The sequence below is a fragment of the Magnolia sinica genome, chromosome 18 (assembly GCF_029962835.1).
Source record: "Magnolia sinica isolate HGM2019 chromosome 18, MsV1, whole genome shotgun sequence".
In the NCBI taxonomy this organism is placed as follows: domain Eukaryota; kingdom Viridiplantae; phylum Streptophyta; class Magnoliopsida; order Magnoliales; family Magnoliaceae; genus Magnolia; species Magnolia sinica.
The window spans coordinates 31,649,039-31,662,686 of NC_080590.1; the positions used below are offsets into that span (position 1 = coordinate 31,649,039).

A 13,648-nucleotide genomic window follows, 5' to 3' on the forward strand; every position below is an offset into this window, starting at 1 on the left:
TCTTCAGCAACTTATAAAATGTAAAAAGGCTAAAAAATTAACTGAAGTGATTAAGTACTTGTAAGTAAAAAAGTTACTTATAACTAATCATAAACCAAACTTATCTGAAATAAGTTACTTATCTACTGGTTTAAGTAGAAAGAGTAACTTATTGTTTCAGTTCATCCATACTTCCGATATGGCATACATGTATCTCAATCCAAACCGTCAAAATAGCGGGCCTCCCAATAATCACAATGATGGAAGGATCCTCCCATCTGAGTATTCCCCATCAAATGAATGATATGAATAAAATGGACATGATCCAAATTCCACAGACGAATCAGATGATCGAGATCCACTGCATGCATACGATCACATGACTGGGATGACCTGAATTGGCAAGCACGCATGCGAGATATAACTTCAATTTTCTTTGTGCAATTCATAAACAGTGGCAACCGTCACCATACTCCAACCCCTATAACTATTGAGATTGGTCGGCAATAACTTCGATTATTATGATTTCGCTATGTAATCTGACACTGACATTAACAGATAATGGAAAACATGAGAGCACTCTAGCAGTTGTATGCAGTTCACACCAAACTACATAGCTTTACAAACCATATTGTGTGAAATTCATATCAAAGTCATATATAATTCATGTCTGTGTTCAAATGGTGCTTTTTTTTTTCTTCTTCTTTATTTATTTATTGAAATGGTGCTCAAAGGATCCATCCATGCATGAAGTTACTCTCGGCCACCACAGTCCTCGGAATGTTGGCTTCGGGAGCAGCAAAGCTGTGGTACCTGTTCCAATAGGCATTCCATTAGAAGTGTCCATAAATGTGCTACTATGATCATCCAAAGAGCTCAGTATGATCCCTTTCATCAGGTGGGCCCCACCATGTAAATGACATGGACTAATAATCAGGATGGTCCAATCATTAGGTGGGTCAGACGTGTACGTTGAATGGGGACCAATGGGCACATTTTTAAACCATTCCCTCTTTTGGGCCATGGAATGTAGGAAGTGGGGCCCACATGATGAGCAGCTGGGAACTTGCGTATGCCTAGGTGAGGAATTAGCAATGCTTGGGCAAGTAAACAAACTGCACCCTATTTGTAAGGTGGGCTCGCATTCGATAGCAGCAGATTGAGAAGGGTGCATTGGGAAGCCGTTGTTTCCGACTACTGGGCCTGACTCCCATGAGCCTTGCATGGCTCTGAAAGCACCTTGCCCCTTCGCTTCAAGCTGAAATACCAACATGTGCAAAATTTGAAAACAGATTAATACAACCGTTTGAGAATTTGCAAATTAAGTATTTGGTCATGAACCCGGCCACAGCTCAACTAAAACCTTATTTTTGAGCTCCTTGTTTAGGTCTCCAAGCTGGCGTTCCTGTGAATTGTAAGCAAAGGAGATAAAGTTGAACTTAGAAATAAAAAGTGAAGACTTAAAAAAGTAGAAGATGAACATCTTGCTCAAACATTATGTGCAACAAAAGCGTGAAACTATCAGTAAACCAATATATCACGTTTTTTTTTTTCGGGCCACGGTGATTGATTTGTTTACACCCATATTCCATTTTCAGGAATTGAACTAGCACATTTTTGTACTACGTAAATTCACAAAAAATGGAAAATGGGTGTAAGAAAATCAATCAGAGTGGGATTCCATTAGTAAAAGATAATATCATCGACCTTTGGAAGGTCCCGCGAAAATGGTATGCAGTTAATCTAAAACTTGCAAGCCATGAGTATCAGAAGAACAATATGAAGGCACAGGTTGCTTAGAAAACTGAAAGTCAGTACAAGGATCATTAATGATGATTCAGGTTGCTTAGAAAATTGAAAATAGGCACAAGAATCATTACTGGTTAATCATCGACATGTTTGAAATGACATACGGAAATTGAATCAGAAGACTCAAAACCGTGTCTCAATCTATCACTGTTATAAGGTGGCCTAAACACCTATTCGACAATTCTTGAACACAAGCAAAATCCTCAAAAGATGCATAAAGACATGAGCCCTGCTAAGGCAGTGGAAAGATTATAAAGAAGAGAGATGGAGAGAGAGTGAAGAAGAATAGGAAGAAGAGAGAGAAGTAGAGAAAGGAAGGCAAGACTTTAGAGAAACGCAACACTTGTGTTAGTCCCTCTCTACAAACACTCACATGCATGCACGCACTCATGCACATGCGCGCACATACATATTAACATGAAAAAGAACGTAGTGTTCCGTTAATACACATGTTCACATTTATATATACATTCACATTTGTTACTCTCCCTCTCAAGCTAGAGCATGAATATTAATTATATTTAGATTGGAACACAAGCAAAGAAGATGATGATGACCAGTACCTTTGGTTAGAAAATCAGCCAACCGATCATTCGACTTTTGATATAACATTCAAACATCTTGAAAAGCTACTTTCTTTTTGATAAAATAATAATAAACCTTGATAAAATCTATCCTTTGAATATATAAGATACATAATGAATATATACTTAATGATTTTACTATCAAGTTTATCTTTATGAGTAGGTAAAAAAACATATTCCAGAGATCTCCAAGGGCATAAGTCGGCTAGAGAAGGAATCATTACGATCTATATTTTATATAGAGTCTTGGGAACAAATTTAGATGAGACTTGATTTAAAAATATAGATGGATATGAGCAATACATCTTACGTCCTATTAAAATGTGACAAAAAGATTTGCATGCGCATCACGATCAACCATGTCTAACACGGGTATATTAATTTTCCCTGCAACTTCATTTTACTATGGAGTATAAGTTATGGTATATTTTCAAATAATACTAAAACTTTCACGGTATAATTTGAATGTTTCTAATGTATATTTGCCACCTCTATTAAATTAAGGATTTTGATACTTTTCTTTATCTATTTTTTATTTTTAGCTTTATATTTAAGAAAATAGTTAAAGACTTCAGATTTGTTTGACATGAAATAAACATATCCATAGCATTAGTAATCATTAATGAAAATGATAAAGTATTGACCTCCGTTTCTTACCTGTAAATTTAGAGATTCACAGATGCCAGAATGGGCTATATCTAATAAACCCTTAGACCTAGTTGCTTTGGAAAAAAGTTCTTGAAAATTTTTCTGAACACTCAATGTTCATAAAATGACAAATCAACTCTGAATAAGGACCTTAATATACTAAATCATGCTATTATTGTTATATCGTCTTTTTCAATATATCCTAACCTTACATGCTATTTCACAAATTTAGATACAATTGATTAATTCAAGATAGTAGATTAAGCAAGAGGTACATCATCACTGTTTATGTTTAAAATAAATAAATATGAAGTTAGACTTCTCAATACATAGATGAAATTATTAAGGACCCTTTTTGAAACTCTTATATAATTTAATAAGAATTATTCTAATATGAGCTAGAGAATTATGACCTTTTATATTTAGATCTTGTTTTATAATAAGCTCCTTTAGTAAAAATCACTTTTTCAAAACCAAAAAAAGCTTCTATTTGAAATAAATTTTTTCTTAAAGGGCAATTCATCCTACATGGCACTTTTTTAGCATGGATTGTCCATAGCATGGGGTCAACTTTGAAGTGGGCTATCCATCATGTGGGTCTCACCTTGGATGTGGGTCATTCATTGTTACGAGCCATCCTTTAATGTGGATTGTCCATTATGTGGGGCCTACCTTGATGTTGGTCATCCATCATGCTAGGACTACCTTGATGTGGGTCATCCATCATTCGAACATTGGAAATTGATTGTCTATCACGTGGGGCACACTTTTAATGTGGACTGCCCATCATGGAGTGCCCAACTTTGAAGTGGGTCATCCATCATGCAGGCCCGCCTTGAATGTGGGTCATTCATTGTTAGGAGCTGACCTTCAATGTGGACCATCCATTATGTGGGGCCACCTTGATGTGGGCCGGTCATCCATCATGCTGTTTCCACCTTTAATGTGGAATATTAATCATCGGTGCCCAACTTTGAAGTGTGCCATCATCATGCGGGACCTGCCTTAGATGTGGTTCATTCATTGTTAGAGGCTAACCTTTAATGTGGACCATCCATCATGTGGAGCCCACATTGATGTAGGTCATCCATCATACAGGGCCTACCATGGATGTGAGTCATCCATCATGTCAGACATGGGATGTGGATCATCCATCATACAGATCCCACCTTTAATGTGGATCGTCCATCATGCGGTGCCTAACTTCAAAATTAATGGGTGGTCATTTGCCGGGCCTACCTTGGATGAAGGTCATTCATTGTCAAGGGAAGATTGTCTAAAGGCAGTCTAATGGTTATTCTCTCTATATTCTCTTGATTTTCTTTCCAAGGAACACTTAGATGTGTACTTTTGTCGAGGGAATGCCATCTCTTACTAAGAGAATTAAAAGTAATTTGGATATGATAGGATTTATCCCTATCACATCGAAACACTTTGCTTTATTATAATCTTTTTAAATTTTGAATTTGAATTTCAAGAGGGGATTGAAAAAAAAGGAATATAATCATAAATATTTTGAGGGATAGCTATGGGACCTACCAATTAGTGGTTGTTTATATATAAGCACTTTCGGCTCATGTCGAACAAAACGGAAGCTTAGAATTATTGACATTTTAGATGAATGACACTATAGTTTTCATTCAGACACTTTTTTTTTTTTTTTCAAATTATGGTGATTCATACACCAAACACAAGGCATACTTGTAAATCAACCCAGAATGTCTAAATTCTAGGCTCTTTATGGATATATTGGAAAATGCACTGATTGAATGATTGTAAGTGCTCATTTGGGGACCATAAAATGGAAGGCTAACGATAAATAGTAAGTGATCCTAATTAAAACTGGAAAATCAGATAGTTAACATCATCTGTATTGTTTGACTGCCAATTATTTAGAGGATGAGAAAAAATCAGAAAGGTTTGTTCTATCTTCCACACAATGTCCGCAAAGCTTTGGTTAAGCACACGAGATGTCCAAATCATTTGGGGATTAGCTCATTCAATAGTACCCTTGGGAGCAAATCATAAAACCAAAGTACTTCTTTGAATCATAAGCAATGCAGAGTGGGATGCATCCCATAGGCCACCCCACTCAAGCCTAGTGTGAGAATGCCCTCCCATTAATCACTCCCAGTGAGGAGTCTTGAATACGAGACTTCCCGCTTTGATATCAATTTAATGGAGGACAATTAACCACTTTCTCTAAAAGCTTGAACTGATAATGCATGGCGGATTAATCCTTTTGTCTCATAGCTCAGGCTCCAAATATATGGGTTAGGTACTCGGTCGAACCCTCCTCATGGGCCCCAAATCCATGGGTTCCGCCTCACATGAGCTACTTGCCTCACACAGCCCCCAATTCCATGGGTTCTACGGGCCGCCCACCCCAAGTGTGCCCGTGCATTCCACAAGCCTCTTCACTCAAACCCGGTGTGAAAATGCCACCATATTAATTTCATATCCTATGATGTTAAGGATGATCTTATTTGTATGAATTTTGTACCATGTCTTGCTCAAATTTGTATGAATGAATGAACAGTTTAAATTGAAAAAAAAAAAGAAAAAAAAGAAAAAAGAAAAAAAGAACAGTTTAAATTGACAATAGGTCATCCCGTGTGTTTTAAAAGCTTAAGGATATGCCGACATTATCCAAACCCATCAGGAAAACCGAATTCTTCACTAACAGATCAGATTTTGTAATGTTATCCAATTTTCAATTCTTCAAATTGAAGCACCAACACTCAAGATTAGCGCTCTAATACCATGAAAATCTTGTAGAATGCATGATCAAGATATGACAGGAATAGCTCAGAAAATGTAAGTCGTCATCCAACACAAGAATCATGCCAACAGTGCCCAGATAAAATCAATCTATAATCATATCATATGTAGTTAATGATAAATTAAATCAATTATAGCTATTAAAACTGATAGAACGCAGGAAGCATACTTGTGACGAAGCTATACATACATTAACATCATTAAAAAGGATCATTAATGTAATCAAACCACGAATAATCAGTTTCCGACAATACACACCTTTTCACGGAGTGCTTCCATATGCTCTAACATAATTTGTGTCTGCATTGTGGAAAATATAGAAAGCATTACCAACTCATCTTCACATTCATAAAATCTTTTAGCAATGTTTATTAGTAAATATTAATAGAAACATTATATTTCTACAACAAAAAAAAATTCTTTTCAACATTCAGTAGACAATCTGACAAAGATGAAGCCTAGAAATGATTGTCTAATAAAGGAGAGGATTGTTAAAAGAAAAAAATCAGTTCACAAGATCAATTGATTATGATGATTACAGTGAAAATAGATTTGATGAAGGTCCAAAACATGTCTCCAATTCTCAACAGCATGAGTACAAACCAAGATTTTATACATATAGTAAGGAGAAACCATATTGATTAATGATAAGTAGACAACATTTACTTGTTTCGTTATGACTGATTGCGGACTACATAATAGCCCAAAGCTCAAATATGACAACAATCACACTAATTAGGAGTAAAATGAAAATCCAAAAACAATCTACACTACAGATAGGGCAAATCTATCGAGAATGATACATACATCTCAAGTAGATGAAAGCAATTTCAAAATCCACAAAATGCTGATAGGCTATGATTAATTTAGGAAGAGGGTCTATCAAGTTAATCAAAATGATACAAAAATACAAACACCAATCCTGGAAATGATACCTTTTCTTGTCACCCAGATGGAACTATCAGAGTCTAAATAGAAGTGCCAAGTTCCATCTGCACAATTCTGGAAACTAGAAAACTCATTGTAGACTAGTTTCCACTTACCATTTGTAGTAGTTGCACAATATGAATTGAAAGTAGTATCATAATAAGCTCAGTACATAGCAAATATGCTTTTACGACTCGAAAATCCTAATTAACAAAACTCCTCTGACAACCCAAAATCAAGAATAGCCAACAATAGCTCCTTGAGAATGGAAGTAATCCTCCCTTTCCAAATTCCTACCTATACAATGAAGATTCATGACTCCAATCTCCATATATATTAGGTTGTGTTCTTTGAAGGTGTGCTCGACCATAGAACATCACCTCCAAGAATTCCTTGACAATCTGTCATGACTTGTATGTATTTTTTAAATACAAAAAATGTAAAATAGCATAATACTTGGGAACACGACAATGTCCTTATTTACCAATGAGAAAGGGAAATCAAAATGTAGGGCTGTAATCGTTGGTTTGAGGAGGCAGATCGTTTGTAATTTGGGAATGGAAAGGGATGTAGATATTGGTGTCCTTTTTCAAAATAGTGGATGGACCTAACCTAGATTACCCTCTAATAGCAGGACTGATCTTTAGAATCTCATCAATCATGTAGAACTCCAATAAGTGCTGCACAAATCCTGTTCCACTGTTTCACTCTATCAAGGACCATGTCCTCAATTAAACCAAAGGTTATATTCCACCTTGAAAAATCTCAAAAAAAAAAAAAAAAAAAAAAAAAAAAACCAAAAGCGTCAGCCGCCTTTCAATTTCTTGCAACCACAAGTTCTTCAGTTTCCTTGGAATTGGAAGTGAATTGGTCTCAGATACGTCGAAGGACCAAAATGAAAGAAAAAGAAAAAAGAAAGAAAGAATAGTTCTGTTAATCTGAAATTTAAGGAATCCATTCAGTCGAATGTGATTTTACTACCAATGAAGATACTTTTTAAAATGAAAAACATAATCTATTATACACAGAGTGACAAAGTTCGACTGGGTTAACTCAATACGTGATAGTTTGTGTACTATTATCATTTACATACTTCAACAATAAAACCTAATTCCAACTGAAAACATGAGATATTTGAAGTACCTTTCTTTGTCTTGTTTGTGTGAGAGCTGATTCTAGTTGTCTTTCCAGTTTCTGCAATTCTTTCACACTTAGTGGTCCAAGATCTTCCCCGAGCAAATGCCTTAACATAAAATACAGATTTCCATTTCACAGGAAAAATTAGTGCAAGTTGTTACCTTTATGAGAAAGTAAATGATGCACGAGCTAAGAATATGAATATCATCCACATGTTCTTAGTTTGTACAAGCGGGACCCATGGATTAATGACTCAGATTGCTGACCCTAACATGGATGAATCATGTCCAAAATATTCTAAACGCAGGAAGATTCCAGTAATCCAGTCTTTAGGCCTTCTTTCAGTTGAATCTGGACCATTGCTGAAATACTCATCAAGAAATTTTGGGTGATTGTCCATATATTGTGGGGTCCATCATACAACATTTTGGATCACTGAACCACAGGCTCCCTTGTACAAACTGAGGATAATATCCCTCTCCTCAGGATGGGTGACCATATAAGTCCTCTGTCAGTATATCAATTATTCCATTCCAATACTGGTAGTGAGTAAGAATAGCTCGAGTTATAGGATCAAAAGAAATAGATGAAGGCATGGAAGTAGTAATGTTCATCATGGGATCTTGGAATAGGGATAACCTCTGCGAGCGCTGTAGTGAATCACACTTCGCCTTTAATTTGGATACTTCTTGGTACCATCCCTATATTGACAAAACAAGCAGAAATCAAATGAAAATGGTCATTGAGAATTGTAAATGAATTCAAATCTCAAACCTCATAGATTAATATAAGAATGAGGCCTAGTTATTTGTATTGTAATAAACATAACTGCATCTGTTAATCAGAAGATGTACTAGTCTGTTGACGACGAGTAACAGTGGTTCAAGAAAAACTAGTGCTGTAAGAAACAGAGGGAGGACCTATGATCATTGACCTGAAAATATCCACAATATTCAATGGTTTTCAATTTGTACAAGTGGGTTCCCTGGTTTAATAATCAAGACTGATTTTCTGGACCCATGGTCGATGAAATGCTTCCTAAAAATCTCCCAGAGTGAAAGATCTTAACCACTAATCTCAGGGGGCCTTTTCTAGCTAAATGTTGACAGTTGCTGAAATGAGGATGTTGATATGGATGAATGGCAAGACAAGGATGGATAGAATTAGAAATGAATTCATTTGACGGAACTTGGGAGAAGTACCAATACATATTAAGATGATGGAAAGTAGACTTAGATGGATTGGTCATGTGCACTAGAGATCGAGAACCATGCTGATTAGGAGTGACTTGGTACAAGTTGAAGGTTCTAAAAAGGACAAGGGGAAGGCCCAAAAGGACATGGATGGAGGTAGTAAGAAAGACCTATTGATAGAGTGGAATGGCAAAACAGGATTCATGTAGTTGACTCCAATTATTTGGGATAAGGTTTGGATGATGAATGTGGACAGTTGCTGTATTTCTCTTCTCAACGGTATATTTGCAGGCCAGGAATTGATGTTTGAGTTTTGATCCAACAGTTATGGGACCCAACAAAAGAGCTTTTTTGGATCACTGAGTAATTGGCTGCACTCGTTCGAACTGAATCCCAGCTTATGGTGCATTTCCTCAGGTCAAGTATCCTATAGTTCCTCTTTAAACATATAGTACAGATATTGTATAGTATAGTCAATCTAAGAAACGATTGATCTGACTAAGAAGCTAGTTAAGTTTCTCGGTTCAGATCATCTGAGCACCAACTTCAGAAAGCAAATGATGTATTTACATGGAGATGTTTCAAAGCAACCAAAATGTTGTAAGCATAGAGTCATTTAGAGAAGTAAGAAGATGTAAGATTTAAGCGATTCTATGTAAGAACAATATAGGCAGAGAAAGCTAGAGAAATTTTGAGAAGTGGGTTTTTAACAATTTGCAATAGGGAAAATGTTATTACAAGCATGACAGATTGTATTTAAGGATAAACCAATCATTAGAAGGAAACCATACTATCATCAAGGGAATGAAAGGTGAAAGAAAGAAATCAAAAGGCTGCAGTAAGATTTCAAGCTCCAAATATGATTTCTTTTAACTTGGTCAATTCTCTTTTCTATATAAATCAATCACACAAGTTTCAATGTATTTTTTTTTCTTTTCTTTTCTTTTTTTTTTTGTAATTTCTAGGGATGATTTTTCGAATTCTTGTGAAGTTGTTTACAGTATTTCACAGGTTCCTGTAATTGTAATTTCTAGGGATGATTTTTCGAATTCTTGTGAAGTTATTTATAGTGTTTCACAGGTTCTTGTAATGGATGTAAGATTGGTCTTTAGATTATTCCTTCTAGTTTTCACATTCCAACATAGCTTTGATGAATGTGAAAGTCCTCTTACAATTATCCCGTGATTATGAGGAATTATGTGATCCCTAACCTGACAACCATTACACTCAGGTTTTCACTTTACACAAGTAGACCTATGGTCCGTCGATCCAAACAATTGCTCCGATGCGATCTCCCACAGATGGATGATCTTTGTGGAGATCTCTTCAGGTCACAGAATGAAAGGATAGGATTGGCCTGTTGAGGAGAGAGGAGATCACTACGGCACATTCCATCTGCAGTGGACCCATGAGAAACAGTCTGGATCACTGGACCATGGATCCCATTTTTACAATATATCCTGTGTATCGCTGGTTAAGAAGCCTATATTTCCCCTGCCATTATTCATATTCTAGGAAAGAAACTGAGAAAAATGCGAAGTTAGGAATGAAGGGAGTTTTAGAACTGAGAAAAATTCTTCTAACACAATCTGAAGGTGATCTTAAACTAGAGTTTAGATTCTTTCACATTTCGGTCCTTGAACCAAAGTGGTGCTTCATCTCTGTTCCCACATCAGGCCAACTTGGGAATGAAAATGTTTTTGAAATAGCCTCTCTCTAACTATTAGTAATTGTGGACTGAAGTATTCTTACTGCTTCCTCTTCTTAACCAACCAATCTTGTGTGTAAAAAAGAGGTCTGAATGCAGTAGTGACTCAGATATCCCAACTCAAAACACCAAAGACATCACCATATATGTTGTCCAAGAATCAAAACAAAATTCTTTTCCAGTTTCAGAACATTACAGCATACGATCTTGACTCGTTACAGAGTCTATCTGTTATGCTGCCAAGACTCAAGACAGTACATGTCTCTACCTTATTTGATAGGCTCACAATCATGGGATTCACCATTATCAGTGTTCTTCAGATACTTGGCACATTGGAATTTTTTGATACTGAGATTCCTTGAAATAGACAATGCATTTGTATCCTATCTTGTTCGAAACTCCAATTTAAGTGACACAGACACATATCCCTTGCACTGTATCCAAACACGGAATTACAAAAATGAAGAACATACACATTCCAATGATTTTTGCAATTTGATATCCTCAGAGTATGTAGTATATGTTGTAAGAACCATCCAGACATATCTTACTTCCATCTAGTTGAAGAAGGCATTATACAACTTTCATGACAAGAGCTTGTAGAGTACTTTCAGGCTTTCAGTTTGTACAAGTGGGGGTTATTTTTCAGCAATCCAACTGTTAAAATTACGTGTCATGTAGTGAATGGTCTATGCACCAAAAATCCTTCTGGAGAGTCCTAAATCTTTCAATAGTTAATTGACGGTTTAAAGAGAAATGTTGCAATGGTTCTGGTTCAACCAGTAAAATGTCAAACATTCCATAGCCTGGAACTTCCAAGCTGTGGGATTTTCAGTGAATGAGGCATCCACTGTGAATAGTTGAAATCGAGCTGAAAGACAGTAAGACATTTACTTGCTTAAAGTGGGAAAAAAAGATGAAACCAATCACACAAGCACACTGATGTGAAGATAGAGTGACCGGGTTGGGAGGGCACTTTCTTCTCAGAATTCAAATAAGATAACCAACATATAAGAAAAATATGCCAAAAACACAAACCTGTGTATCGCGATCAGTGATATTAGCATCTTGAAAAGTGTAACAACACCGTTGATATCGCTCGAGTGTTGTGTTGATACTGAAAAGGAAACAAGATTGTTATTAAACCATTCAAATTAGAGAAGAAATTCGGAGTCTCCATAGTAAATTTACCATCTTAGACACTCAGTAGAAGGTGGATTGTAAAAATAAAATGTAATCCATGCACACCAAAGTGACAATTCATTTCAAAATTGATTCATTCATGTAAATTACGAATGAAACTTTTCATTGACTTGCTACAATCACATAATACCATGAATACCACAATGCTGTAACTCGATGGTTACTTAGAATTGAATACCACTCGACTATTGTCAATTTTAATTCTTGATTTCGATGTAATGGCAGCAGAAAGAGAGCGTAAAACATCAGTTAATGCATAATTAACATTTGATACTATCTCTGACAGTTCGGGGGCATCTCCTCTCCAGATATGTAATCGAAAAGGCAGTAAATGGCTCTCCACCATGGAGACATCTAAATCGAATCTTGGTAAAGAGAGTCGGCTATGCCGTTGGCCATATGTAATGCATGATAAAGAGGTGAGGAAGAAGTTCTTGACTAGCTACTCAATACCATGAAAATGTTTTGAAAGAGAAAGACATTTCTACAAAATCTTTAATTATCTAGCGATTCCATGATTCTATTAGAACATTACATTGTATAACCTTCGAATTCCGTATGTGCAACCCAAATATGTTTCACAATAATTAAACTCACTCTGAATTAGAATTTTGACTTAAAATGCTTGAAATAGATCAGCCCAAAAATCACATTGAGAAGATACTATTCTCCAATTAACAGCATCAAGGCAGGGAGACATTCTGTGCCGCACAACCCAAAAGTCACACTGTTTGGATGATCCTAGCCACCAATCACGAGCAGTGGCGGATGCCAAAGTGAGGTCCAAAATGCAATCAGTTTTCATATTTGTTGCTTTCTTTCTCTTAGAGCTACTGCAAAAATTTATTTGGATTGATTTTTATATATACCAAAATCAACTCTAATGCAAAAGACCAACTTTAGAAAATTTTAGTAAGAAGAAATGAGATATCAAGAGGTGGATACCATACGTCTATATCAGTGGTGAAAGGCCTAGATGGACGGGCCCATAGGATCCGATGGTATCTACATGACCTTATAGACCTTCGCACAAGGTCGAAGATGGACAGCTTCGTCCAGTGGTTCACCTAACTACAACGAGACTACAAAGTAGTGATTTACTCCTCTGATCTTACAGTTAAACTGTCCACCGGACATGATCAACGGTTTAAATTGTCTAGATACAGCATAGTGGACAATCAAATATTCTCTCGTTATTCATTAGTAGATGTGCACCTTTATCGAAGGAACACCTTTTTCTAAAGAGAGGAACCGAAAGGTGATGAGGAGTGGGTCACGGACACTTTCACGGCAAAGATGGACCAGAGAAGGCCCGATCGGAGGCAGAAGTGGTCAATACTGTTAAAACTTTCAAACAGTCGTATCTCACAAGCTGGAATGAGTTTTTCAATGTATCATATATGATTTTTGGGTAGGAGAAGCTACTTTAGCCAACCAACCCTGCTATGCCAGGTTGCCCATGCCAGATTTGTGAGATTCCATGGTCAAAAGTCCATTTTATTTTCATTTTTACTATAAATAATAAGTTTTAGTTCGAACATAACTTTCGATCCTTTGAGTTTTAGGAGTCGTGCCCAACATGAAAAGGGCTTAGAGAAATTAGGAGAATAATGTGGTTAGGCCAAATTGGACACTTGCTATTTTTGGCTGAAAACGATGAAGACTAGTAGGAATTATGA

General features: G+C 36.3%; 1 protein-coding gene across 1 annotated transcript in view; it reads right to left on the reverse strand.

The window, feature by feature from the left end:
* Positions 1-481: 481 nt before the first annotated feature.
* LOC131233517 (agamous-like MADS-box protein MADS3) overlaps positions 482-13,648 on the reverse strand; it is a 53,333-nt gene continuing 40,166 nt past the window's right edge. The window contains exons 3-9 of the mRNA XM_058230256.1: positions 11,805-11,883; positions 8,505-8,566; positions 7,872-7,971; positions 6,060-6,101; positions 1,343-1,384; positions 1,101-1,237; positions 482-792 (exon numbers count right to left, since the gene is read on the reverse strand). Of these exons, the coding sequence (XP_058086239.1) occupies positions 708-792; positions 1,101-1,237; positions 1,343-1,384; positions 6,060-6,101; positions 7,872-7,971; positions 8,505-8,566; positions 11,805-11,883 (547 nt within the window). The 3' untranslated portion in view covers positions 482-707. The remainder of the gene's footprint in view (positions 793-1,100; positions 1,238-1,342; positions 1,385-6,059; positions 6,102-7,871; positions 7,972-8,504; positions 8,567-11,804; positions 11,884-13,648) is intronic.